The sequence below is a fragment of the Gigantopelta aegis genome, chromosome 14 (genome assembly GCF_016097555.1).
Source record: "Gigantopelta aegis isolate Gae_Host chromosome 14, Gae_host_genome, whole genome shotgun sequence".
NCBI classification, from domain to species: Eukaryota; Metazoa; Mollusca; class Gastropoda; order Neomphalida; family Peltospiridae; genus Gigantopelta; species Gigantopelta aegis.
The window spans coordinates 20,082,240-20,107,601 of record NC_054712.1 but is presented as its reverse complement, the minus strand read 5'-3'; the positions used below and the strand labels follow the sequence as shown (position 1 = coordinate 20,107,601).

Here is a 25,362-nt window from a genome sequence, read left to right as displayed (position 1 = left end):
AACCATGGCCCTTGTTGAACCAGTTATGGATCACTGATCGGTGCAAGTGATTTACACCTACGTATTGAGCCTTGCGGAGCACTCACTCAGGGTTTGGAGTCGGTATCTGGATTAAAAATCCCCATGCCTCGACTGGGATCCGAACCCAGTACTTACCAGACTGTAGACCGATGGCTAACCACGACGCCACGGAGGCCGGTTTCACGACTGAAATAACGTGTGTTAATGGTTAGTGAGATATCCGTAGTTACAGTAGCCGTACACAGCTACACCATCCATTTGACCCACTGAAACTCATCATGGGCGGGAGCCGGTACCGGGATGCGAACCCAATAGCTATCAGCCTGAATTTCGATGGTTTAAACACCACATCACCTAGGCTGGTAGTATTTAATAGCAACAAGCGATTGTTGTATGATGAAGGAAGGAAATGTTTTATTTAACGACGCACTCAACACATTTTATTTACGGTTGTATGGCGTCAGACATATGGTTATGGACCACACAGATATTGAGAGAGGAAACCCGCTGTCGCCACTTCATGGTCTACTCTTTTGGATTAGCAGCAAGGGATATTTTATATGCACCACCCCACAGACAGGATAGTGCATATCACGGCCTTGGTTACACCAGTTGTGGAGCACTGGCTGGAAGGAGAAATATCCCAATGGGTCTACCGACGGGAATCGATCCTAGCCCGACCGCGCATCAAGCAAACGCTTTATCACTGGGCTACGTCCCGACCTCGTTATATGGGAGTTAATGTAGCACCTACTAAGGTTTTTGATAAACCAAATTAGAAAATGTTGTGTTATTTATTTTCATAATTAAATCCAACAACATTTCAAACGTACTGTCGCATTAATACTAGGTTGGACCCCATACCCAGCACCCAGCACCCAGCACCCAGCACCCTCCACCCTCCACCCACCATCCTCTACCCTCCACCCTCCACCCAGCACCCTCCACCCTCCACCCTCCAGATATTTTATAAATTGTTTGTCATTTACCGGCGCGCAGCCATTCTCACCAGAACTCTGTGATTACCTGGTTTCCATGGAGATTAATGGCATCTATGACGAATTGCTACGTATATTCAATTTCGCCCGATATAAATGAATGAGTGTTTTCGTCTGTCGGTGTTTACGGTCATATTACCGAAAGACTCGTGCTTGATACACCTTCATATTTCACTCCATGTTCTGCAGTTGGGGTCTACCTGTTTCTCAAGTGTCAAGGAAGCGTTTACAACACAGGTGAGTCAGATTTAGAAGACAGGTTCGTTTGGTTTGTTAGTATTGGTGGCAATCGATTAAACGTAATAAAGATTGTATTGATTTCTAGTAGGCCTACCTAAGTGGATTCATTTACTGTTCTATCGGCTTTAGCATAGGAATACGGGCTTTCATTTTTATAGTGGAGGGGGGAGGGGTGAAGGCTGGATTTTCCTCGAATTAAACAAAACTGCCCCATTACCATTGCTGCCAAACCGCTATAGTATAGGGTTGCAAACGAATCACTACGCATTTTTACGTGAATTACAACTAATTTTGCGTGTAGAATGTTGAAATACATGGTAAAACGGCCTCAGTTTAGTACAGTTTGCACGAATATTTCTATCATTTTTGCCCAAATTTGAGAATTTTCTCCAACACTAAGGGGCTGTTGACCCCCCCCCCCCCCCCCCGCCCCCTGTCTCGTACGCTTATGGACTTTAGTAAGGCGAATGTCACGTATGTATGCAGTTAGCAAGGATAGAACAATTAGCAAAGAGTAGTGCTGGTGGTACTGAGAGGCACAAATAACACAATTGGTATTTCACTTTTATTTCTTTTTATAGTAATGTCTTATCATATATATTAAGCGTGCAGACAAATGAGATACTGGCAAAAACTGAAACTGAAAGATTTTGTTCAAACTGGAAACAAAATGGAATAAAATGCATTTGAAGCACACACAAAAAAGAAGAAGAGAAAAACATCTTTTTTCCAGCATTATTTATCATGGCATAAAAATGAAAGGGAAAGGCGAAGGTTGTTTTTCATTTATATGTGATCTCAATGAATGAATGAATGAATGTTTAACGATTCCCCAGCACAAAAATACACATCGGCTATTGGGGGTCACAAATGGTACGTTTATATGTGATTTGAAAAATATCACATATTTTGATTACACTGGGTATGCTTTATCACATAATCTCAAGCTTAATACAACGTGTTTTTGTCAACTGTATACGCAAATTTAATTCCAGTCAGCCATTACTCCCTATTCAAATGACGGTGTCTTTTTTAATGGAAATGATGTCAAACTCGACTAAGGTCATTTTGGATGTCCTTACATAAAAATTAACTAGGCTTAACGTTATGTTTTGCTTGTTTTCTGAACGCTAGACAGCTTTTAGTGTAAAGTTGCTATTTAAATGTTTTTGTTTGATGACTATGAACGAATATATCAGTTTAAATGCCAATACACTTAGTGCAGTGACCTCGATTAATATACATCTTATTTGCAAAGTTGTCAAATTCTGAAATATGTGATCTGAATATATATATATATATATATATATATATATATATATATATATATATATATATATATATATATATATACTCAGTCAAATAAAAACTTCACAACCGTTTCATCTTGGCTAATTAGCAAATATGACAGAAGAACGTGTTAAATAGGGTATTTTTTGTATGACGTCCAAATGCAATCACAGGTTCGGTAGCGCGCATGCCCTCCATGTGTACCCACAACTGCAAGGCAACGCCTCCTCATTGACTGCCTGATGCGTGTAAAGACTGCATTAGGGATACGGTGCCATTGTTCCACTAATGAGGCACCAAGTTCCTGCAAAGTCTGTGAAGGGTTCCTGAGAGTGCGCAGGCGTCTTCCCAGCACATCCCAGACGTGTTCGATAGGATTCAGGTCGGGCAACCTTGAAGGCCAATCCATGGCATTGATGCCCGCGTTCTTCACGTAATCCCTTGTCAAGATGGCCGTGTGGGGTCTGGCGTTGTCATGCTGAAAGATCAGGCCTAGACCATGAGCTGTCATGAAGGGCATAACTTCCTGGACCAGCACCTGGTGGCGGTATGCAGCAGTGTTGAGTTTGACACGGATGACAAAAAGTCGAGAACGTCCATCTATTGCACTTCCGCCTCCGAATCTGTCAACTTAATTGACACAACATTGAACATGACGTTCACCACGTCGTCTCCAAACCCTCTGCCTGCCATTGGCAAATCGCAGTGTGAATCTTGATTCATCGCTAAACACGACTCTTTTCTATTCCCTCTGAGTCTATCACAAGTTGACCCACAGTTGACGTTGACGTCGATGAAATTGGGTCAAAATGGGTACAACATATGGGCGCCGTGCATGGAAGTGAGCGGTTCGCAGCCAATTTTGGATCGTTTGCTCGGACACCCGACGTGTGAAAAGTTCATTATTTGTTGCTGTAGCTGTCATGAAACGGTTGCGGAGGTGACGTAACACAATATGACGGTCATCTGCCTATGACGTTACACGTGGTCTACTCGGTCGGGGGCGATCAGCTGTGGTGCCGTTTGTTGTACTCGTGTTTGCAGATCATAAATTGCTCGTCGACTACAATTAAACGCCCTTGCATTGTCAGCTACTGACGTTCCCTCGTGCAACATTTGTGAGGCTGGCATCGAAACAGGTTGTGACAAATATCGTTTTAATGTGGGGTTTTTCGTTGTGTCAGACTACTGTGAGCAGGTAACGATGAAAACACGTGTGCTATTGTAGTCACGTGACCAGTGGCAGTGCAAAACCACTTTTGCCTCAATTGTGCTGTGCACGTGCTATGGATCGGATCACGTGGGCTGTGATGGGCTTTAAATGGAGTAGACATTGTCATTACAATATTTATTTCTGAAAAATATCTGCTTTCAATACTCATTGACTTTATTCAAATTTTAGATTGTGAAGTTTTTAATTTGAGTTAGTATATATACTAGTGTGTGTATATATATACTATGACATCATACCATTGGTCCAGATGTAGCAACGGGAGTTTGTTCAATTCTCGATGAACGAAAAAATTACGTCATCAGGGAACGTCATATCTGATGACGTCATTTGAGCATTTTGTCTTATTGAGCGTTATTGTTTATGGACCAAAAATAATCCAAAATAAAGTATGAACTTTTAGTATTGTTATTAGCAAGCATGATTCAAATTTAATTATAAGTATCGTCTGTTATTTCTTTTACGTTCATCTGGGTACGAACAAAACAAAATCATCTGCAAACTTATGTGAGAACGGCTTCGCCGATTCACACAATTTACGGCGGAATTTTTTTCATACCCCGATAAACGTAAAAAAAATAACAACAGACAATCCTTAAATACTTGGTTTCTTTTCTGACTGTTTATATCTGTTCTTACCACAAGGACTATCTGCAATAAGAAGAACACAAATCAAATGGAGAAAAATACAGTTATAGATGCCGTAGTCTATTGATCGTCATTAACCTCCGACCCCATTAACCAGTGTATTTGTCGTTATGGGGTATCGTTAAGCCGGATCCAGGACGGATGAAAACCTCCCGGATAATCCCGGATAGTGGTGTATCCTACGGATGCACCACGGTCTAACTACGGTTTTCGACGGATAAACCAAGGATTATTAAGGATAAGGATTAGTTGACAACGGGGAGCGCTACGGGTTGCTACAGATCGCTAAGGATCGGTACAGTTTAGTACGGATCACAACGGATTGTCACGAATGATGCCGGATCGTATCCGTGGCTAATCCGGCGTCCTGATCCTTGCCACTTCCAAGCTAACTCTCGATGAAGCTCGACGTGACCGGCTGTGCTCTCTACTTGCCCCCCCCCCCCCCCCCCACACACACACACACACACCTGGGGGGCTTGATTGCAAGCTTTGGGACTTTGTTGGAATTCCGCGTCGCGTACACCGGGTCACAGGCGAGGTGGAGGAAGAGGAAAAGTGCGCCAGGGGCGGCACAGTGTGGGCCAAAACTGGGGGCCAGCGGCGGTCCCTTCTGCGTCCTCGCCCCCGACTCGACCCAAGACGAAAGGACCAGCTCATCCGGACCCGTCGTCAACACCGAGGGATGCTCTCACACCGATGTGCGAGACGCCCACAGACGGACCTCCATCTCCCTCTACGCCACCGCCTACACGTAAGTGGCCACTGTCACCAGTCTTGCCAGTTCGGAAGGCGGCGGTCCGGGCAGGAGCCGTTGCGAAGAGGAAGGCCGTCGCTCAGCCGCGCGACCAGCATGACAAGGCAAGGCCTCCTCCTTCACCAGCACCGTCCCCCTCCGACTCGGAAGCCGTCTGGAAAGTTCAGATCTGGAAAATCAGGTCCGGCTTCCTGAAGTTCGTGCAGGGGGACACCTCGGATCCGGCATCACTGATGGGCGGACTAGTGGAACCAGAGCTACAACTGCCTGATGGAAGCGCTTACCAGCTACACACCATCAAGTCTACAGCCGGCAAGACGGAGTTGGTACTAACTCAGCGCTGAGAAGGAGTCTACCGACAAGCGGTCCTGATTAGAGAGATGGATAGCCACACCATCCACAGGATCGTCTCTTATTTCTCTTATTTATTTTTGGACTGTCCTAAAATACTCCAAATTATATAAATATTCGGCCGAGCAGTCAATTATTTTTATTTTTGGCTTGTAACTTCTCTTTTTTTTTTAATTCTATTAACTTTTTGACTAATTGCTATTTTCAGTCAGGCCACCGATCTTTTCGGAGGTCGGACTCTAGATGGGCGTGTTCGAAACCCTAGTGGTATATGGGCACGTTAAACTATCCATCTGTCTATCTATCTATCTACCTGATCCTTGACAGTGTGACCGGGCCTTGAGGTCGGGGATTACTACGATTAAGTACGGATAAGTACGGATAAGTACGGTTTATTTCGGATCAGAACGGATTATTACGTTTTTCTACGGATCATTAAGGATGTATTACGGTTGTTCGATCCGTGATGAATTTTTCGACATGTTCAAAGTTTTCACGAACATACAAATACTACAACGATTGATCAGGGATTTAATACGGACAGCTACGGCCAGCGTCCTGATCCTTGACAGTGTGACCGGGGCTTTAAATGCCATTCAGTTGAAATCTTATTTCACTGTACAGAGCGTATACCACAAACTCAAATTAATCCCACAGACGACAATAGCAACATGCGTGGCTAAAGCTGCTGCATGCGACATTTCAATCGACAAATACCATACATTATAGGTACAGCACCTACAGCATATAGGTAAAAATGCTAAACCTACACTACTTCATGTTTTAATTAAATATGGTGTGCATCTAGTGAAATAAGCCTCACAATTCCGCTTACTCTGGTCGCGTCTACGTCATGTTATAAATCTGCATTGTTACAGACTTCAGGATTTCAGTAACGACACAGAATCAATATGTTTTGTTAGCTGAACCACACCAGAAAAAAACACTGTTTCGGATAATCGATATCAGGTCCATAATGCTTCATTATAACATGCTATACACACCAAGTTTATAGCCCAGTCTCGTAGCATTTAAAGATATTTTCTAATAATAAACAACTAAAACAGCACTTGGAAGAAATCGGCCGCAGTCTTATTTATTACACAAGTTATAATGGTGGTGGGCACGCATATGAACAAGTCCAGGGGTACTGCCCTATAGTAACATGTATCCGCACAAGTAGGTATCCAATGCTGAATGTTTACCATCCGGTACTGGACATAACAGCTCTCAAGTTACTCCCCAGTGCAAAACGTAGCAGAGTATTATGGGCACAATATTTCACGCGAACCGTCGTTCTGTTCGCGTGTCGGTTACGTAAAATTAAATTTACGCGAACCACAAATCGGTTACGTCGTGACCTTTAGACGTTCAGAAATTAAAACTTGCAGACTTCACGATTATATGAAGTTTATTCATGCAGACATACTACTAGTGTTCTGACAAATGTTTTAGACTGATTTTTAGATACTGGATGCGCGGCAAACCAGTAGACAACGGTATATTGCAACGGTTGTGACTTGCGACCAAAGGCTCAGTATAGAGTCGAGCCAAAAGTTTTAAAGAAATGTGCACGGACCGCTAAGGCGCCTAAATTATCTGCTGCTATTCTATCTCTAAAGGAATATATGTAGACATAATATTGGATTGCTTATAATTTTACAAAGTTTGAAAACGGTTTTAACGTAACCGTGACCTGTAGACGTTTAGAAATTAAAACATGCAGACTTCACGATTACAGGACATTTATTCATGCAGACATACTACTAGTATTCTGACAAATGTTTTAGACTGATTTTTAGATACTAGATGCGCGGCAAACCAGTAGACAACGGTATATTGCAACGGCTGTAACTTGCGACCGAAGGCTCAGAATAGAGACGAGCCAAACGTTTTAAAGAAATGTGCACGGACCGCTAAGGCGCCTAAATTATCCGCTGCTATTTTATTGCGTTTGGTGGCACTAATACGCTTCCGTACTGAAGGAATATATGTAGACATACTATTGGACTGCTTATAATTTTACAAAGGTTGAAAATGGTTTTAACGTAAACAAAAATGCAACAATGTCACAAAAGCTGAAAAATACTAACATCGCATAATGAGCTTTAAATAACAAACATTTGGAACGTCACTGTAGTATAGAAGTACCATCGATAAAGTGAAAGTTGCATCGCTACTGCAAAATATCAGTGTCAAATTGTGGTCTTTCTTTTTATGTTATTATAAGATTTATTTTTATTAATCTAATCATGCACCAATGAGTAGCCTGTTCAGAGGAAATGACATTTGTTGTTTGGGGTTTTGGTGGGGTTTTTTTAATCTGCTGTATACTAAATTTTACATATCAGTGACAAATGGTAGCCTTTATTTGTTATTTATAAAAGAAAATTATTAGTCTAATCATGCACCAGGGAATGGGCATTTTTCCTCCAAATGTATCTATTTTGTTCCAGTACTGGGCTGATATTTAGTCCTTTTACAATAGTGTTAACTTCCGCAAGCTGCACAGAGGTTCTAGAATACGGTGGCCCGATGCCCGAGGACAGTGGTTTTTAGATTCGGGCAACTAAAAATTACTTTTTGCGATCCCTATGTTAAGTGGTGAATAATAATAATAATCATAATAATAATAATAATAATAATAAATCTACAACGCTACGATCGTACGAAAACAAATGAAACATCTACAAGTCACTTCTTTTGATTTGTAAGCATTAAAGAAACTGTTTTATAAAACGTTTTCTTTTTTGTATTTTGTTTTAACTTTATGTTTGAGCTAAAAATTATGTATTTAAAATATAATTTCAACGTAACTCTGAGGTAACCGCGACAGCGGGTTTCCTCTCAAAATCTGTGTGGTCCTTAACCATATGTCTGACGCCATATAACCGTAAATAAAATGTGTTGAGTGCGTCGTTAAATAAAACTTCTCTCTTTTTTTTAGGTAACCGATCAGGTAAACCACAGGTTACGCAAATATAATTCACGTAACCGAACAATTGGTTACCTAGGTAAAAACCACGTGAACCGACTTCCGGTTTCCTCAGATTTCGAAATATTGTCCCCTGGTACTATACCATATGCATGTACACGAAAGACTATCGAACCCCTTCAAATATATTACCACCATGTATTCCAACCAGAAACTCAAAGGGTACCACCTTAGTATCGTCAATATCATATATTAGGAATTAAGATATCAGATAATCAGATATATGCGTGCCCACTATGTCTTTCCACCCACACGGAGATATCTATACAGATCCGAAATCCACAATTACAGAAATGGAATGAACCTCGTATGAAAATACGCATTTGGGAGAGACAGCGCTCTGTAGTAACAACGCTATCTGTAGTGACTACATTTAGCGGTGCGGTTGTTGTCGTTATCTGTTGTAAAAATTACAAATTGTTGTAGCCTTTACGTAGATAATATCTCGTGATATGTAGTACTACAATTAGCGTTTTAGTAATTTTTGGTCATTGACTGAAAGGTCGTATTTCTGCAATCTAATTAAAAGTAGCTCCACTGGGTAATTACCTGTTGAGCTAATGTTAATCAGATTGGCATTTCTGGAACGTTTATACTAAATTTGTGATTGTTATACGCCCCCGCCCCCTAAATTTTGTGACATTTATAATTTTATTATATATTAATTTTAATTTTTTACGATCCCTTCCAAACCTCCCCCAAAATTCCATTGGCATTCCGCCTCATGTCAGTGGGGACCCCCCTAAATGGATGTTCTGGATCCGCCACTGGCTACCAGTTGCTTTGACGTCGACTCTCACCCTACACAAACGCCGACATTTCGAATTACTGTTGTCGGCGATATCAAATTGGGTAACACCCTCCGAAGACCGCCATTGTTCGGACCAAATGGAGGAGTTTTTAATTTTAATTAAATGTTTGCTGAGAACACGCTGAAAAAAATCAGTAAAGGAAAAGTTTTATTTTTTATTTTAGTTTGTTTATATATTTCCAAAAACAATTAAATAGTAATTTTCTGTACATTATATATATATATATAGTGCTCGGCCAGTCGGAGAATTCTAGGTCAAAGAATTTTCATTAACCATTACACATTTGTTTTTTTAGTATGTTACATAACGAATATTGTTTTTATTTTATTTTATTTTTTTAGAATTTTTGTTGTTGTCGCCACAATCGCCTGAGCACATTGCATATTGTCAGAGCGCTTGATATCAGATTCCGACGAGTTCCATTTGATAGCGTTCCCCTTTCTTGTCCACTCTCATCACAAAATAAAATAATCACCAATCAGGCTTGACGAAGATCGCATCTTAGTACTATCCTGCGTGGAACACAATGCTATATAACCCTTTGTATAATTCTGAATTATATTTCGGCCGAACCGTTCAAAATTAGTATCCAAATTACCTAAACGTTTCGACCCGATGCTAAAAAAACCAACCCTAAAAAAACAGTTGATTTAATTATCCAGCTGAGAGACATTGCAAAACCAGACTGCCTCCTCTCTCGTTTACATCGGAACGGACCTGGCTGCGACGACGGCGGCCACGGCGTCAACTTATGCGTTGGCTCGTTTTAGCGTTTAGCTCTGTTATTAAAGAGACATTCCTGAGTTTGCTGCATTGTAAGATGTTTCCGACTAATAAAATAATTCTACGATTAAACTTACATATTAAATATATTTTCTTGTTTAGTATATCAGTGTCTGTATATTCAATGTGTTTCTGTTCGTCTTAATATTTGTAAGAAGCCCAAACTCGATTTTATCTTAAAATAATTTCGTACGTACGAAAAGATTATATTTTAGGAAATAAAATGAAATTTAACCTAGTACAAATATTAGAACGATCAGAAACACGTTTAATATACAGCCACTAATATTGTATGTAGAAAAATATATTAGATATATAATTACAATCGTTAAAAAGTCTCTGTTAGTCTATAACATCTTAAAAATTGCAGCAAACTCAGGAATGTCCCTTTAACAAATTGTAAGTCATAGGTCAATGGAACTTAGGCCATATATTCATCTGTTATGTTTGTATCAATCGATATCAAAACACATAAAACATTAATTTATTCTCTTTTTTTAAACTATAGTTTTTTATATATATATTAATACAAGCTGACGGACTGATACATCACTTAAAATCTGTTTAAAATTAACAAATTTTAATTTATTTTTTAAAGAAAGCTAATCAGCTTACCACAAGCCAGTTTATGTAAGACAATACATTTAATTCCGCAGAATTCTAGGTCAAAGCATTTTCATTAACCATTATACTTCTTTTTTTTTAGTATGTTACATAACGAATATTTTTTATATATATATATATATATATATATATATATATATATATATATATATATATATTAAATATTTATTTCAGTCCCTCATTTACATGACAGACAACTCATGCTGAGGACAAAACATGAGTCGTGAACAGCACCAGTACATGACATAATCATTAGATTTTAAGTAAACTTTCATATTAATATATGTAAACTATACAAATCATGTAAACAAAACAAGACAAATAATACCACTATGGTTTATAAATGTAATAATAAAAAACTGTTATGGTTTCTGTCAGTCTAGGTTACAGAAGAGGGATTAAATACGGGAATCAAGATAATAAGTATAAATAAATAAATAAATAAATAAACCAATAATAATAATAATAATAAAATAATAATAATAAAAAGAAGAAACAAAACAGCAAAAAAGACTTCACACATTCACACACATACACACATATACACGCGCGCGCGCTCACTTGCTCACTAACTCACATATACATGTATGTAAACGTAGTTACTGTTAAAAAAACACCTTTATATTTCATATATATATAGATATACATGGTAATTTTTAAAATATTAATTTCCTGTGCAGGTTTGCAAAGTTCTGCGATCCTATTTTACTAACATTTCATGTTTTAACGTATGAACTGTTGGTGGTGGGGGAAAGGAAGGTGTAACATACTTATAAGTAATAAATAACTGAATACTTGAATTATCAAGTTATGTTTTCAGAGAGAAAATGGTTCATGGACCACTTAGTAAAGAATTTATTGATACTGTTGTTACTAAAGTGTATATGTTTTTCTACAATGTATCTTTGTATAATTTCACATTTAAAATGTGTAATGTCTATTTGTATCTTTTGGACTTTACATCGATATATAAAATATTTTGCTGAAAGTAATAAGAGATCAAAGACGGTGTCTGTCCTAATGTGCTTCTTATGTCCGAATATAACAAGTTCAAGAGAGAGTTTTACGTTACTTATATGATTACAAGATGCCAATAACCAATTTAAAAACTATTCTAGAATTCTTGAACAATATCACATTCCCAAAAGAGATGTATTATAGATTTTTTACTTTTATGACAAAAGCTGCACGCTTCACTACCAACAAGTTTCAGCTTATAGGCAAATGTGTTAGTAGTCAATATTTTGTGTTTTATTCTATATTGGCACCATCTTAACTTTGTTTCCTGCGTGGTTATAAATGGTTTTAGATAAATAGTAGACCAGTTAAGCTCCATGGTGACATGACATTGCCATTTTGCCATAGCGGTATTTCGATTGTCAGAAAACATTAATGTATAATGAATAACGAATACTACATGAGTGGTCGTTAGATACCATCTCACAACGAGTTGTTTCAAAATGTATCTAACGAGCGAAAGCGAGTTTGATACGTTTTTAAACAACGAGTTATAGAGTATTGTATTCTCCCTACTATTTCCCCATTATGATTTCCTCTTTTTCTACTTAGTTGGTTCAGTTAGTAGTTATCAAATCTGAAGAAAACACACACACACACACACACACACACACACACACACACACACACAGAGAGAGAGAGAGAGAAAACCTTTGTTCCGTTACTCCGACCGAGACTGAATGGCTACCCGTCTCCACAAGCTTTTGCATATGTATATGTTTATTAGGGGCCAGTACAAAAATGCCATATCACTGGTAACGCCCATCAATGGAGTACCTGTCATTCATAAAATTGATGGGTTAACCATTACGTCACTAGTGTCAGCCATATTTGCTAACATCGAAATGTATCGTGCGTACACTGAATCAGTGACGGTTCAAAATCTGTTATTTCAGCAATAAACTAACATGGGCCCAAAATCTAGTTTTGTACGTAAACGTAAATCTACGACTAAATCACACTTCTTATTACTATTATAGTACAACAAATATAGTTAGAAATACACATATTTCAGTTTCGTTTGTTCTTAAATGCTCCATCTTCCGTAATGGTGTAATTTTCTTCGTGAAAGAGATATCAAACACTCGTAAATGTATGCACGGTATAACTGCTAGTCGCAGACGTAAACTTACGATGTTTTGTGAAACTGAGCCCAGTATCCGCTAAGTATCGCTCAAACTTTAATATCAGGTTTCATGTTGTCAAATCCATAGAAAACGTTAACAATTTTTCCTAAAAAAAAAAAAGCAATGCTTCCAACATCTTAAATAGTCATACCTCTGAGAAACTGTCTAGTATAGATTTCACTTCCCAATATATGTACTCTACCCCAAAGTTTGTGTAAGCCAAATACACCGAGTGGTTCTCCGCGACTGGTACATGATAATGAAGTATTGAGGTATGAGCTGTTGTGTTTGTGTGTGTGTGTGTGTGTGTGTGTGTGTGTGTGTGTGTGTGCGTGTGTGTGTGTGTGTGTGTGCGTGTGTGTGTGTGTGTGTGTGTGTGTGTGTGCATAATCTATAAAAAAAAGGCTTCCTTGCACGCTAATCCGTTCTGGACAAACTATCCTAGTAAAAGTTTGTTTTATTTAACGACGCCACTAGAGCACATTGATTTTGTATCTCATCAACGGCTATTGGACGTCAAACATACGGTCATTCTGACACTGTTTTTAAGAGAAAACCCGCTGTCGCCACATATGCTACTCTTTTACGACAGGCAGCAAGGGATCTTTTATTTGCGCTTCCCACAGGCAGGATGCATAAACCATGGCCTTTGTTTAACCAGTTATGGATCACTGGTCGGTGCAAGTGGTTTACACCTACCCATTGAGCCTTGCGGTGAACTCACTCAGGGTTTGGAGTCGGTATCTGGATTAAAAATTCCATGCCTTGACTGGGATCCGAACCCAGTACCTACCAGCCTGTAGGCCGATGGCCTAACCACGACGCCACCGAGGCCGGTAAATATCCTAATAAGCAGACTGAACCTTAACTGAATTTCAGCACTAAAATACATTAGATTGTCATCCGATTCGGATAAAGCGATATTCATATTTTTTTAAATTGTGTTGCTTGTTTTAACGTTATTTTTGTGCTTATATACACTATCAAGTACGCTATCCTGGGCTCACACCTAAGCTGTCTAGATTGCCTGTTCTGTACAATGGTTAATGATTAGTGATCTTACATCTCCCCACTGATCCGTTGAAGCCTGTTACTTAACAGTATTGTAGACACCTACTCATTCCACAATTACCTGATTATTTAATTATCTTTACATCACATGGTGGCTTCATATCACATACACAATTTTACAACAGATAGTGGCAACTTTAACAGTTACTAATAGCGGCTCGAAGTCCCTTTTTTTCAGCTACTACAGATGTCGAACCATATAACAGATAGCTGTCAGCAACGCTAAATGCAGTTACTACAGATAGCGTGTACTGGTCAGATCTACAGTGCTGGCCTCGGTGGCGTCGTGGTTAAGCCATCGGACATAAGACTGGTAGGTACAGGGTTCACAGCCCGGTACCGGCTCCCACCCAGAGCGAGTTTTAATGACACAATGGATAGGTGTAAGGCCACTACACCCTCTTCTCTCTCACTAACCACTAACAATTAACAACTAACCCACTGTCCTGGATAAACAGCCCAGATAGCTTTGGCGTGTGCTCAGGACAGCGTGCTTGAACCTTAATTGGATATAAGCACGAAAATGAGTTGAAATGAAGATCTACTGTGTGTTACTTAAAACAGCAAATCATTGAAAAAACTCGTTTACCTAGCATTTGTGAATTGATGTCCTCTCGCCAAAGGTAAATGGTATATTGCCTCGTAGCTCTTTGAGTATTCTCTAAGTACCACCCCCCCCCCCCCCCTCTCCCCCTCTCTCTCTCTCTCTCTCTCTCTCTCTCTCTCTCTCTCTCTCTCTCTCTCTCTCTCTCGGGCAACACAAACATCATGACACTCGTTTCGTAAAATCAGTACGACACACAAGCTCGTTTAATAATCTCTATGTACACTTAAATATATAGGTCTAATACAATTGTTTTCCCCATAACAGACACGATGTTTATGTCATCCGTGATCTCCAATCACCACCGAATCTGCAGTGAGAATTTCGGGCTACCTTTGAACGCACTTAACGGCTCCGACCAGAACTTGGAAAACGGCCCGACTACTTCTGACGACGAATCCTTCTCACCTTCTCTGTTCAGCCCGATTAGCTTCTCGAACCACGGCCGATCCTTATTTTCCTCGCCCACATACCCGAGACAGAAAACTAACTCCATCTCGCCCATCAACAGCCCGACCCCGGAGCGCCAGGTAGGAGGCAGAACGTACGGAGTGATGACCCTGGCTGATACGTATCACGTGACCAACTCGGAAGAATTCGGACTGATGAATAACCATTTCTTCGATGAGCACCTCCGTCCAGAGAAATATCAGCAGGATACGCTTCCGACCTACGAACACGCGTTGCAGACGTCGGAGGTTTTCGGCCAGACGACAGGTCACGTGGTTTGGGATGACGACCGAATCCCCACCCCAAGGGCCAGCACGGACACGTCGTTTCCTCAAGGATCAGGTAGCATCCGAATTATTAGTCACGCTTCATCCACTTTAGAAATGTCGGTTAGTATCATTCTCATTTTGATTCAGTTGTAGTTTCACTCATTCCCTTTCAATATTTGTTTTGGTTGCAGCACCTTTATTCACCATCGCCAGTATTTTAAAGGGACATTCCTGAGTTTGCTGCATTGTAAGATGTTTCCGACTAATAAAATAGTTCTACGATTAAACTTACATATTAAATATATTTTCTTGTTTAGAATATTCAGTGTGTTTCTGGTCGTCTTAATATTTGTAAGAAGCCCAAACTGGATTCTGTCTTCAAATAATTTCGTACGTACGAAAAAATAATATTTTAGGAAATAAAATGAAATTTAACCTAATAAAAATATTAGAACGATCGAAAACACGTTTAATATACAGCCACTAATATTTTATGCAGAAAAATATAATTGATATGTAATTACAGTCGTCAAAAAGTCTGTTAGTCGATAACATCTTAATAATAGCAGCAAACTCAGGAATGTCCCTTTAAAGACACTGGACCTACTAAAGACAGAAATAAAGAAATGTTTTATTAAACGACGCATTCAACACATTTTATTTACGGTTATGTGACGTCAGACATAACCACACAGATATTGAGAGTGGAAAACCTGCTGTCGCCACTTCACGGGCTACTCTTTTTCAATTAGCAGCAAGGGATCTTTTATATGCACCATCCCACAGACAGGGTAGTACATACCATGGCAGTTGATATACCAGTCATATGCACTGGCTGGAACGAGAAATAACCCAATGGGCCCACCAACGGGGATCGATCCCAGAAAGACCGCGCATCGAGCGAGTGTTTTACCACTGTACTAAAGACAGAGTTGCACCAATTTATATACCGTGAAATGTGCACGGTTACGTTCCAACTAGGCTAACACCCACTACCATAAGCTATTCTATAGATGTGCTAAAATTGAAAGAAGTTATTATTTTCTGATTTATGGCTTTGTGACCATAATTCAGTGTTATATATATATATATATATATATATATATATATATATATATATATATATATATATATATATGCAAATCAGGAACTAACGTTTATAAATAAAAAGAAAAAAAGAAACAGCGCTAATAAATATTACCAGTGCTCTTTGAAGTTACGTATTACGTAGCGAGGCTCTACGCCATGTATGAACAATGACAACCAAACAGAGGATCGGGTCGAGAGATCGACATATTCGAGAGATCGAAGGTGGAATTATCCAAGTTTGACTACATATATATATATATATATATATATATATATATATATATACACGTAACAGTCTTGCTGGTTTGACCCCTGCGCGTGCTGTAACCTCACCGTGGTGCAGGGGTGTAACATTCTCTTTGAGAATGGCCAATACAGCACAAATTGAAGTTTAGAGTAAAATTCGGTGTCCGTAAAATTCTGTGATATTTGTATTTGTATTTTTGCACAGTTCTTTACACTGTTTTTGTTTAAACCTTGAATTTTTATATTGATCATCACTTTATTTATTTGCATTACCATAGTTTGACACCCAATAGCCGATGTATTTTTCGTGCTGGGGTGTCGTTAAACATTCATTCATTCATGCATTCATTCATGCTGGTTTGAATAAAGTACCTTTTACGGGATAGAGTAAATTATTAAAATGTTCGACCCATTTAGTAGGTCAGTTGTCTACTGTGCAATGCTACAATGAGTATCATAAATACATCGGCATTCTATATGTCATTAGATTGGAGCAAATGCAGCGCTCTCAAGAATTAAGACAACGTTTCATTTGACCAATCTAAACACCGCTGGTTTTAAATCCGAAAACCTCTTGCTGGTTTTCAAAGGGCAATTTCAAAGTCGCATAATGATAAACAGTATTAATTATTTTTGTGTGTGAAAGGTAAAGAGTACACCTTTACTAATAATATTCTTCGGTTAAGTGGGGTTAGACCAAACAAAATAAACTTCTGGTCTCTGGGTTTTTTTTTATTCCCTGCGTTATGCCGGGATTTTCTTGGTATGAAGTAAAACAGCATTTGGAGCCAAAATGTCATCGCGCATTGGTTAGGGTTAGGGTTATAAAAATGTGTTGAGTACGTCGTTAAATAAAACAGTTCCTTTTTTCCTTCCTTCTTTCACGCCTTTCAGTATTTTATTGTAATTTGCACGATTGTACACCTTTAAATAATTGGTATATTTTTAGCAATATTTTGTTTATACGTGCATCTGCATCTTTTTTGCATGTATATATTTTGTCATTTCCCTAGAATTTTTTCCTGGATTATTTTGAATAGTTTCATACTTGCTTTACAAGTGCCCACATGCGAATGTGTAACATTGCATATGTTGTTCACACATATATAATCCATATTTCAAATCGCCTTGCATACAGTCCCCCTAGATACCCATATTTAAAGAATGATCAAGTAAGGAGTATTTGGTATCTTGAGAGAGAGAGAGAGAGAGAGAGAGAGAGAGAGAGAGAGAGAGAGAGAGAGAGAGAGAGAGAGAGAGAGAGAGAGAGAGAGAGAGAGAGAGAGAGAGCGTTTGCACGAATTTATAACAATATTCCACACATTCTTGGATCAATTTAAATCTCGAACAAAAATATTGCATTGGTGATGCTACCATTACCATGTTAAATATATACTTAAATATGCTTGAAGAACTTAATGATGTTCAAAATAAATATACATATTTTTAATAACTTAATACACTTTGTTCATCATTTACAAAAGAGCTTACTGGTCCCAGCTAGCAAATAAAACTGCATTGCTTTCTCTTAAACCTATACCCTTAAACGAGTAGGGGAATTTAAAATGCCAATGTCATTACCAGTGATTGGAACAGCTCTCTGGATTATCGGCAGTAAATCAAAACATCTACTAAACCGTTTGCACTGATGGTGTAAAACCAACTGTCGTTTTAAAAAAATAACTCCTTGGTTATCACTAAGCTTATGAATTTACTTCCAATTCCAAATAATTAGCCTTCAGATATGGATCTGTGCAAAACTAACAAGCTAACATGCGCAGAATGACCGGATAATTGCATTCATAGTTTTTCAATAATTTTGCAGTAACTGGTAGAAAATGTATTGCATGTGTGTGAATACAGATACTATTAAAATAAATACAACTTCACAGAACTGCGGGAAAATATAGAGTAATTAGTGACGTCATTGCAGTGTAGTTGAAGTGTCATCAGAACAGTAGCAGCAGCGATGTTGTTTTTTTAAATATATTTATACATGTGTGTGTGTGTGTGTGTGTGTGTATATATATATATATATATATATATATATATATATATATATATATATATATATACGTGTGTGTGTGTGCCCCACCCCACCTCACCCCACCTCACCCCATACACACACACATACACTTTCTGACACTTCCTACGCCCGTGCTTTATTATTTACATACTAATTATTCACAGATTAATTAATAGTATTCTTTTGAGGCTACGTGTAGCACAATATAATTATTTATAACTATTTATGTTCAATATTAATTACAAAGACAAATCAAGTTGCATGTTAGTTATTATTAGTAATAGATGGGTCCTTTGAGTGTCATGTATGCAAATGAGATTACGTGACCTGCCCTCTGCTGGGTCGACCTCTGATCGTTGGGGTGTGACGACAGTGGAGAACCCTAGTACGTCGTGTCGAGACCTAGGGTAAGTTCAGTCAACCGCTTGTCCCGAACGCCCGCTTCAGATAGTTCGCGAACGTTAGCGAAACGTTTGCTGGCTGAACTTAGGGCTGTCATTGTGCATGCCCAGGTTAGCGTGGAGTGTGACGTCAGACGGAAAACGCATACAGGTTATATTATACCAGCTTGTGTGTCCAGGCCCGTATTTAGTGGGTGAACCCTCCTGCAAAAGCTGAGGTCCACCTTTTTTTCTTTTTTTAATATTGCACAAATAGTTGACTGTAACTTTTGCAACTCTCTCATAAAACAATATTTGCTTGTCTTAGTCATTTAGCAATCCCCTTACCAAAGTAGCAGTGTATATGATTCAGAATTTCTAACTAATCTGGCAAAGAAAAAAAGAAGAAAAAAAAAAGGAACCTACATGTTTGTAGCAAACTTGTTTAATTGTACTTTCTGCTATATTGATTACCTCGTAACATTCTATAATCATGACAGCAGTTCATCTTCCATTGATTTGTCAACCAAAGTTTGTCAACAGAAAGTAATCCTGTTACTAGGTCAGGTCAGCTCATAGGTTTTAACGTGCACATTCAGAACAAGCCGTTGTAGCACACGAATGTCATTGGCGCAGGTGACGACATTCGCCGACTCCTCCGTCCAGGACAGGGAAAGGTTTGAATTGGGTGGGAGAGGGGATCTGTAGGGACGAGGGTTGGGTTTTGTGCTCTTGAATTTGCAAAAGTCCCGTAGGATTAAGGCCAATTAGAAAATGTTGCGTACTTTCTTGAAGGTAATTTCCAAGTATTTCAAAATGTTGTATGGCCAACATGTAGATGTCATTTTGATGATATGACGCATCCGGACAAAAATGAAATGGGATGTAATACTTTATGCAATACCTTTTGCTGAAACAGTTTGAGGACTACACATATACTCGTAACAGGGGCTGCATGTGTTGGTGGTGAGTGGTGATGATACAATTGTTAAGAACGTAATGTGTTTTGTTTTTCATAAATATGTGCATTATTAAAGCAACTGATTATAATTCTGAGGTACACGTACCTTTTCTGTTGCTAAGGTTATAATAAGCAATTGCCGAAAATGTTTAACATATACCTTTGGTCAATACCTTTAACTCCTGTTGTGTGCCAGAATTTCATTATCTTGGATTTTATTTTTTTAAATTTAAATAACTGTAATAACAAAAATACAATCTACAAAATAGTCGAAAATCGTTGTTTTAAGATATATATGTTTTTTAAGTTTCAGATGCCAGGAAAACACGTTTTAGGCTTTCAGAGATTTAAATAGTTCAGGGGAGGCACGCCTCTGGAACCCCATACAAAGTTCGGGCGTTTCGCGCTCTTAGGTAACTTCACATCCAAAAGGCCCTGGCAAATACCTAGTCGAACCCTCCCAGTCGAAATGCATGCTACGGGCCTGTAATCTATGTACAAATGCATAATGATTCGTTTCCAACCCTATATAGCTGTTTGGTAGTAATGTTAGTAGGAAGAAATGTTATCAGGATTCGGGCATTTTCGTTTAATTCGGGCAAAAAAATGGGAGCCCGTACGCCTATGTTTATTGATGTTTGAGAATTTATCTCCAAGATGATTTCTTACTCTGACTGATCTCTCTACGAGCCTTAGCCCTAGCAATGCGATACGCATTCAGGTTATCCCCGGTAGATTTCCGTTTGAACCTCTCGAGAGCCCAGTGTCGTTCTCTGATTGCATCTATACAAATGTCATTAAACCATGGTTTATTGAAACGTTTTGGTACTGCCGAAGTCTTAGGAATAGTTTCATCCGCAATGTCCCTTAAAAAATGGAAGTGAACAAAGACATGGGATCATCAGCTTCGGTCATGGCAAAATGTTGCAGACGAGTACGGCACAGATGCCGAAACTGGCCCCAATCTGCCTTCCCCAGGTTTCACCTCTGGACTCATTCAAGAGATGGTGGTTCATCATTCTCCAAAATAATTGGAAAGTGGTCAGTCACTACCACAAGGATCTGGACATCAAGAAATAGTGATGACAACAAAGGGTTAAATCAATGGATGTGAAAGAATCACTTGCAGAATGAAAATAAATGTGACTTTTGTCATATAATAAAGTGAAATCAGTTTTGAGAATTAAATTCCTATTGTTTACCTCTAATATCGATAGCCTCGCATCTCACAAAGTGTGATGACCATTAAAATCTCCCATGATAATAAAATATGTTGGGAGTTGGTCAAAAAGATTCTGGAGACTAGGATTGAAATTAAAATGATTGTGAGGCTGTACGTAAACCGAACGTAGAGTAATCGTTCTATAAGCTGTGACTTTTACAGCTACAGCTTATAAATGTTAACTATATTCTCGGGAATATTTTCATTAATCAGAATTGAAACACCCCCAGCTGCTCTATTATTAGTTTCCTGAAATTTATTATAGATGTTAAATCCTTTGATATTAATAGTGTTAGTGTGTGTGTGTGGGTGGGGGGGGGGGGGGGGGGGGGGGGTGTTTAATTAAAAGACTTTATTTATCAAAATTGAGCCTAATCCCACGGCAGTTCTACTGTATGAATGGATTAGGGAGAAGTACGGGAATTATCGTAACATATTCCATTTGATGTACATGTAGTTGCGATTGTTGTCATTTTGACCTATTAAATAGCGTTGCTCAATTGTCTTTAAACGTCCCGAAAAGCAACCCTTCTATTTGTCTGACTTTTAGTGCCTTTTCCTGGCAAAGGTTTCCTAGGACCTGGCCAGGCTCCCGAGCACTTGAACCGTGTGATGGATTTATAGAACTCGAAGACACGTGTCGTTTTTCTAACTAGGCCTACTTCTTGGGTAGCTTTAGATGCCTATCTCTCAGCTTTCTCAGTGTTGGAAACCTTCTTATATCTATCTTCACCATTTGGCTAAGCTAGATCTGTCCGAACTGAATACCTTTTATAAGACTGTATTATCTTGAAAATGCTACAATTTATTCTTTCCATTGGAAATTTTATTTATTATTATTGAATAGAGCGATTAATGAGTATGTTTATTGGTAGCATTAATGGTTTAAATAATATTAAATATTTTGATCCAGATTTTAGAAACACTCGTTAAAGTGACAGACCCTGGGTTTTTTAACACTACGATGTTCACAATAGTTCACAATTAAAGCCGTATTTATTTATTTTAGTTTGTTTTGATAATATAAAATGGGAGTACTTACATTTTATTATTTAGAATATTCATTTTCGTACACCTGAAGTGATTCTGGTCATCCAGGGTTTTTCAATACGCCAAAATCCATTTTTCATAATTCTAAGAACGCACGTTCGTCTGACAACTAACGGTTAATGAGACAAGCTCTAGTTATTTTCAAGACGGTATTTCCCCATTTAAACATCACAGACTTATAGTTTATTAAACGAGTTTCGATTTTGTATTATGTTTATGTCCTGAGAGAAATCATTTTCAACTGTCACAAGCTTTAGCGAGTGAAATCATTTTCAACTGTCACAAGCTTTAGCGAGTGAAATCATTTTCAACTGCCACAAGCTTTAGCGAGTGACAGTGAAAATTATTTCATGAGGGACATCTATGTGATACGAAATGGTAGCGAGTTTAATATCCTATTTATTACACATAATCGATCTTAATTTATATCACTCAACTCATTTACATGTAGTAGGGTGTTGTGCGCCAATCGATGACGTCATCGTGTGACGTCGAAGTGTTACGTCCCACTTGGCGTTGTAGTGGGACGTATCACTTTGATATGTACAATGATATCCATATCTAGATGTGTTGCATGTTTGTTGATTAACTAAACTTAGTGCTAAGGACTGAAACTGGAATCTGCGCCTTTAAAGAAACATTCCTGAGTTTGCTGCGATTTTTAGGATGTTATCGTGAGTTTGCTGCGATTTTTAGGATGTTATCGTGAGTTTGTTGCGATTTTTTAGGATGTTATCGTGAGTTTGCTGAGATTTTTAGGATGTTATCGACTAACAGAGACTGTTTAATGATTGTAATTACATATCAAATATATGTTTCTACATAAAATAGTAGTGGTTGTATATTAAACGTGTTTCTGGTCGTTCTAATATTTGTACTAGGTTAAATTTCATTTTATTTCCTAAAATATTTAGTTTTCGTACGTACGAAATTATTTGAAGACAAAATCCGGTTTGGGCTTCATACAAATATTAAGACGACCAGAAACACATTGAATATACAGACACTGATGTTCTAAACAAAACAAAAATATATTTAATATGAAAGTTTAATCGTAGACATATTGGATTGGTCGGAAACATCTTACAATGCAGCAAATTCAGGAATGTCCCTTTAAGGCCCATTTTGTAAAAAAAAAAAAAAAAAAAAAAAAAAAAAACGAACATTTTGTAATGTGTACCTATTTTGTAAAACAAAATTATCGACGTTAAAACAACAACAAAACACCCAACTGATATTGATATGGTCACTAATGAAATGTTATATTATATATATTTACTTACTTTTAGTCGGACCTTCGCCGTGGTCAGCTGGAAGAAAAGCAACCAATAAGGAAAAAACGAATGCGTCATGTGATCTGTGGCATTACTGCTGTTGTGACGGTAGTTGCCGTTCCAACCTTGATACTTTTTCTGACATCTCTAAGAACTGACGACAAACAGACAAACGTAAACACCGCACTGAACACGACGACGTCCGTGCCGCGAGCATCAGTGACAGGCAAACCCAGCAGCCGCAGCAGACGATACATATTTTGGCCAAGATGGAGTGGGAAGCGAACCAAACTCGATCAAGAATTAGAGGTGTCGGTGTTAAAGGACTGACTTTGATCCTGTTTTTATCTGTGAAATGCCTTAAAACACTGTTGACGAATTCACTGATGTTCCTTGGGGTAATATTTATTTATTTATTTATTTATTTATTTCTATTATTTATTTATTTTATGTATTTATTTATTTAGTTAGCCTACTCTTTTTGGGTGGGGGGGGGGGGGTTGTTGGGGGTTTTGGGGGGTTTTTTGGGTTTTTTTAAATATATTTTATTGTCCTCAGAGACAGTGTCGGGGTTGAGTAGCCCCGAGCTCACGGACTTACAAGTATTTATATATACGAATACTTAAAGTAGCATGTACATCGATAGAATTTTTTTTTACATGCATAGTTATATATAATATCATATGTGTACACACCCACGTGATGTACATCAGTAGTAAAATATTTTACATAGATATAATTATATATCATATCATGTGTATATACACACATATACACACGCGCGCAAGCACACACACACACACACGCACACACACACACACGCACGCACACGCACACACACACACACACTGCACATATATGACTGCCTGTAGATGCATATATTTTAAAGATATTAATCAAGTATGTAGTTAGGGATTATTTTTCTGTGGGCAAGAAGTGGAAAAAGTGGAAAAGAAGTGAAACAAGACTCAGTAAAGCAACGAAAAAGAAGAGAAAACGAATTTGTCTACTTAGTTAGTTCCCTACATGGCCTAATACCAGGGGAGTGGGCAAACAAAACACAACACACATTACTCAAAAGTGTCTTTGTGACTCGTTACATACATGTATTAGTGGACCCAGTTTTATGTGTTCATACTTATGTTCATGTCCAACATGTATTGGTTTTTGTGTGTGTGGGGGGGGGGGGGGGAGGGGGTTGTGGGGGTTTTCTGTTTGTTTTTGTGTTTGTTTTTGTTTTGTTTTTTCTTGTTGGGTTGTTGTTGTTTTTTTGTTGTTTTTTTTTTTTTTTTTTTTTTTTTTTTTTTTTTTTTTTTTGGGGGGGGGGGGTAAATATTGTATAATAGTTTTACTTGTTATTTATATTTATTCAGTTATTGAGTAACTGATTTTTAATTATTGATGATTATTTTTTCTTAAATTATTTTTTTAATTATATTTTATTTTTTATTTTTTTTTTTTTTTTTTTTTTTTTTTTTTTTTTTCACTTCATTTCACTTCACTTCCTTTTACTTCACATTGTCAATTTTATTTTATTTCATTTTTTTAATTTTGCAAACTAACCCTTACTGACACACGAGCAAATCAGTATTAACAGATATTGAGCTGAAATATTTGTATTATATATTGTGCGTTCTTGAACTATTAAATTTATTTCATCTGATTTTAATGTACTTTGTTTATGAGACCCAATTATAGTTAGGTCATGTAACGTAATCCATGCTATTATACTTTATACTTTATAAAGTCCGAACCACGTTATTAAAGGGACATTCCTGAGTTTGCTGCATTGTAAGATGTTTCCGACTAATAAAATATTTCTACGA

The 25,362-nt window shown here is 38.0% G+C and overlaps 1 protein-coding gene across 1 annotated transcript; it reads left to right on the top strand.

Moving 5' to 3' along the window:
• The first annotated feature begins 1,131 nt into the window (after positions 1-1,131).
• On the top strand, positions 1,132-24,003 carry LOC121388952. The gene is made up of 3 exons (XM_041520499.1): positions 1,132-1,256; positions 14,837-15,408; positions 23,552-24,003. Exons 2-3 carry the CDS (start codon positions 14,842-14,844, stop codon positions 23,864-23,866), a joined length of 882 nt encoding a protein of 293 aa, XP_041376433.1. The 5' UTR covers positions 1,132-1,256; positions 14,837-14,841; the 3' UTR covers positions 23,867-24,003.
• The last annotated feature ends 1,359 nt before the right edge of the window (positions 24,004-25,362 follow it).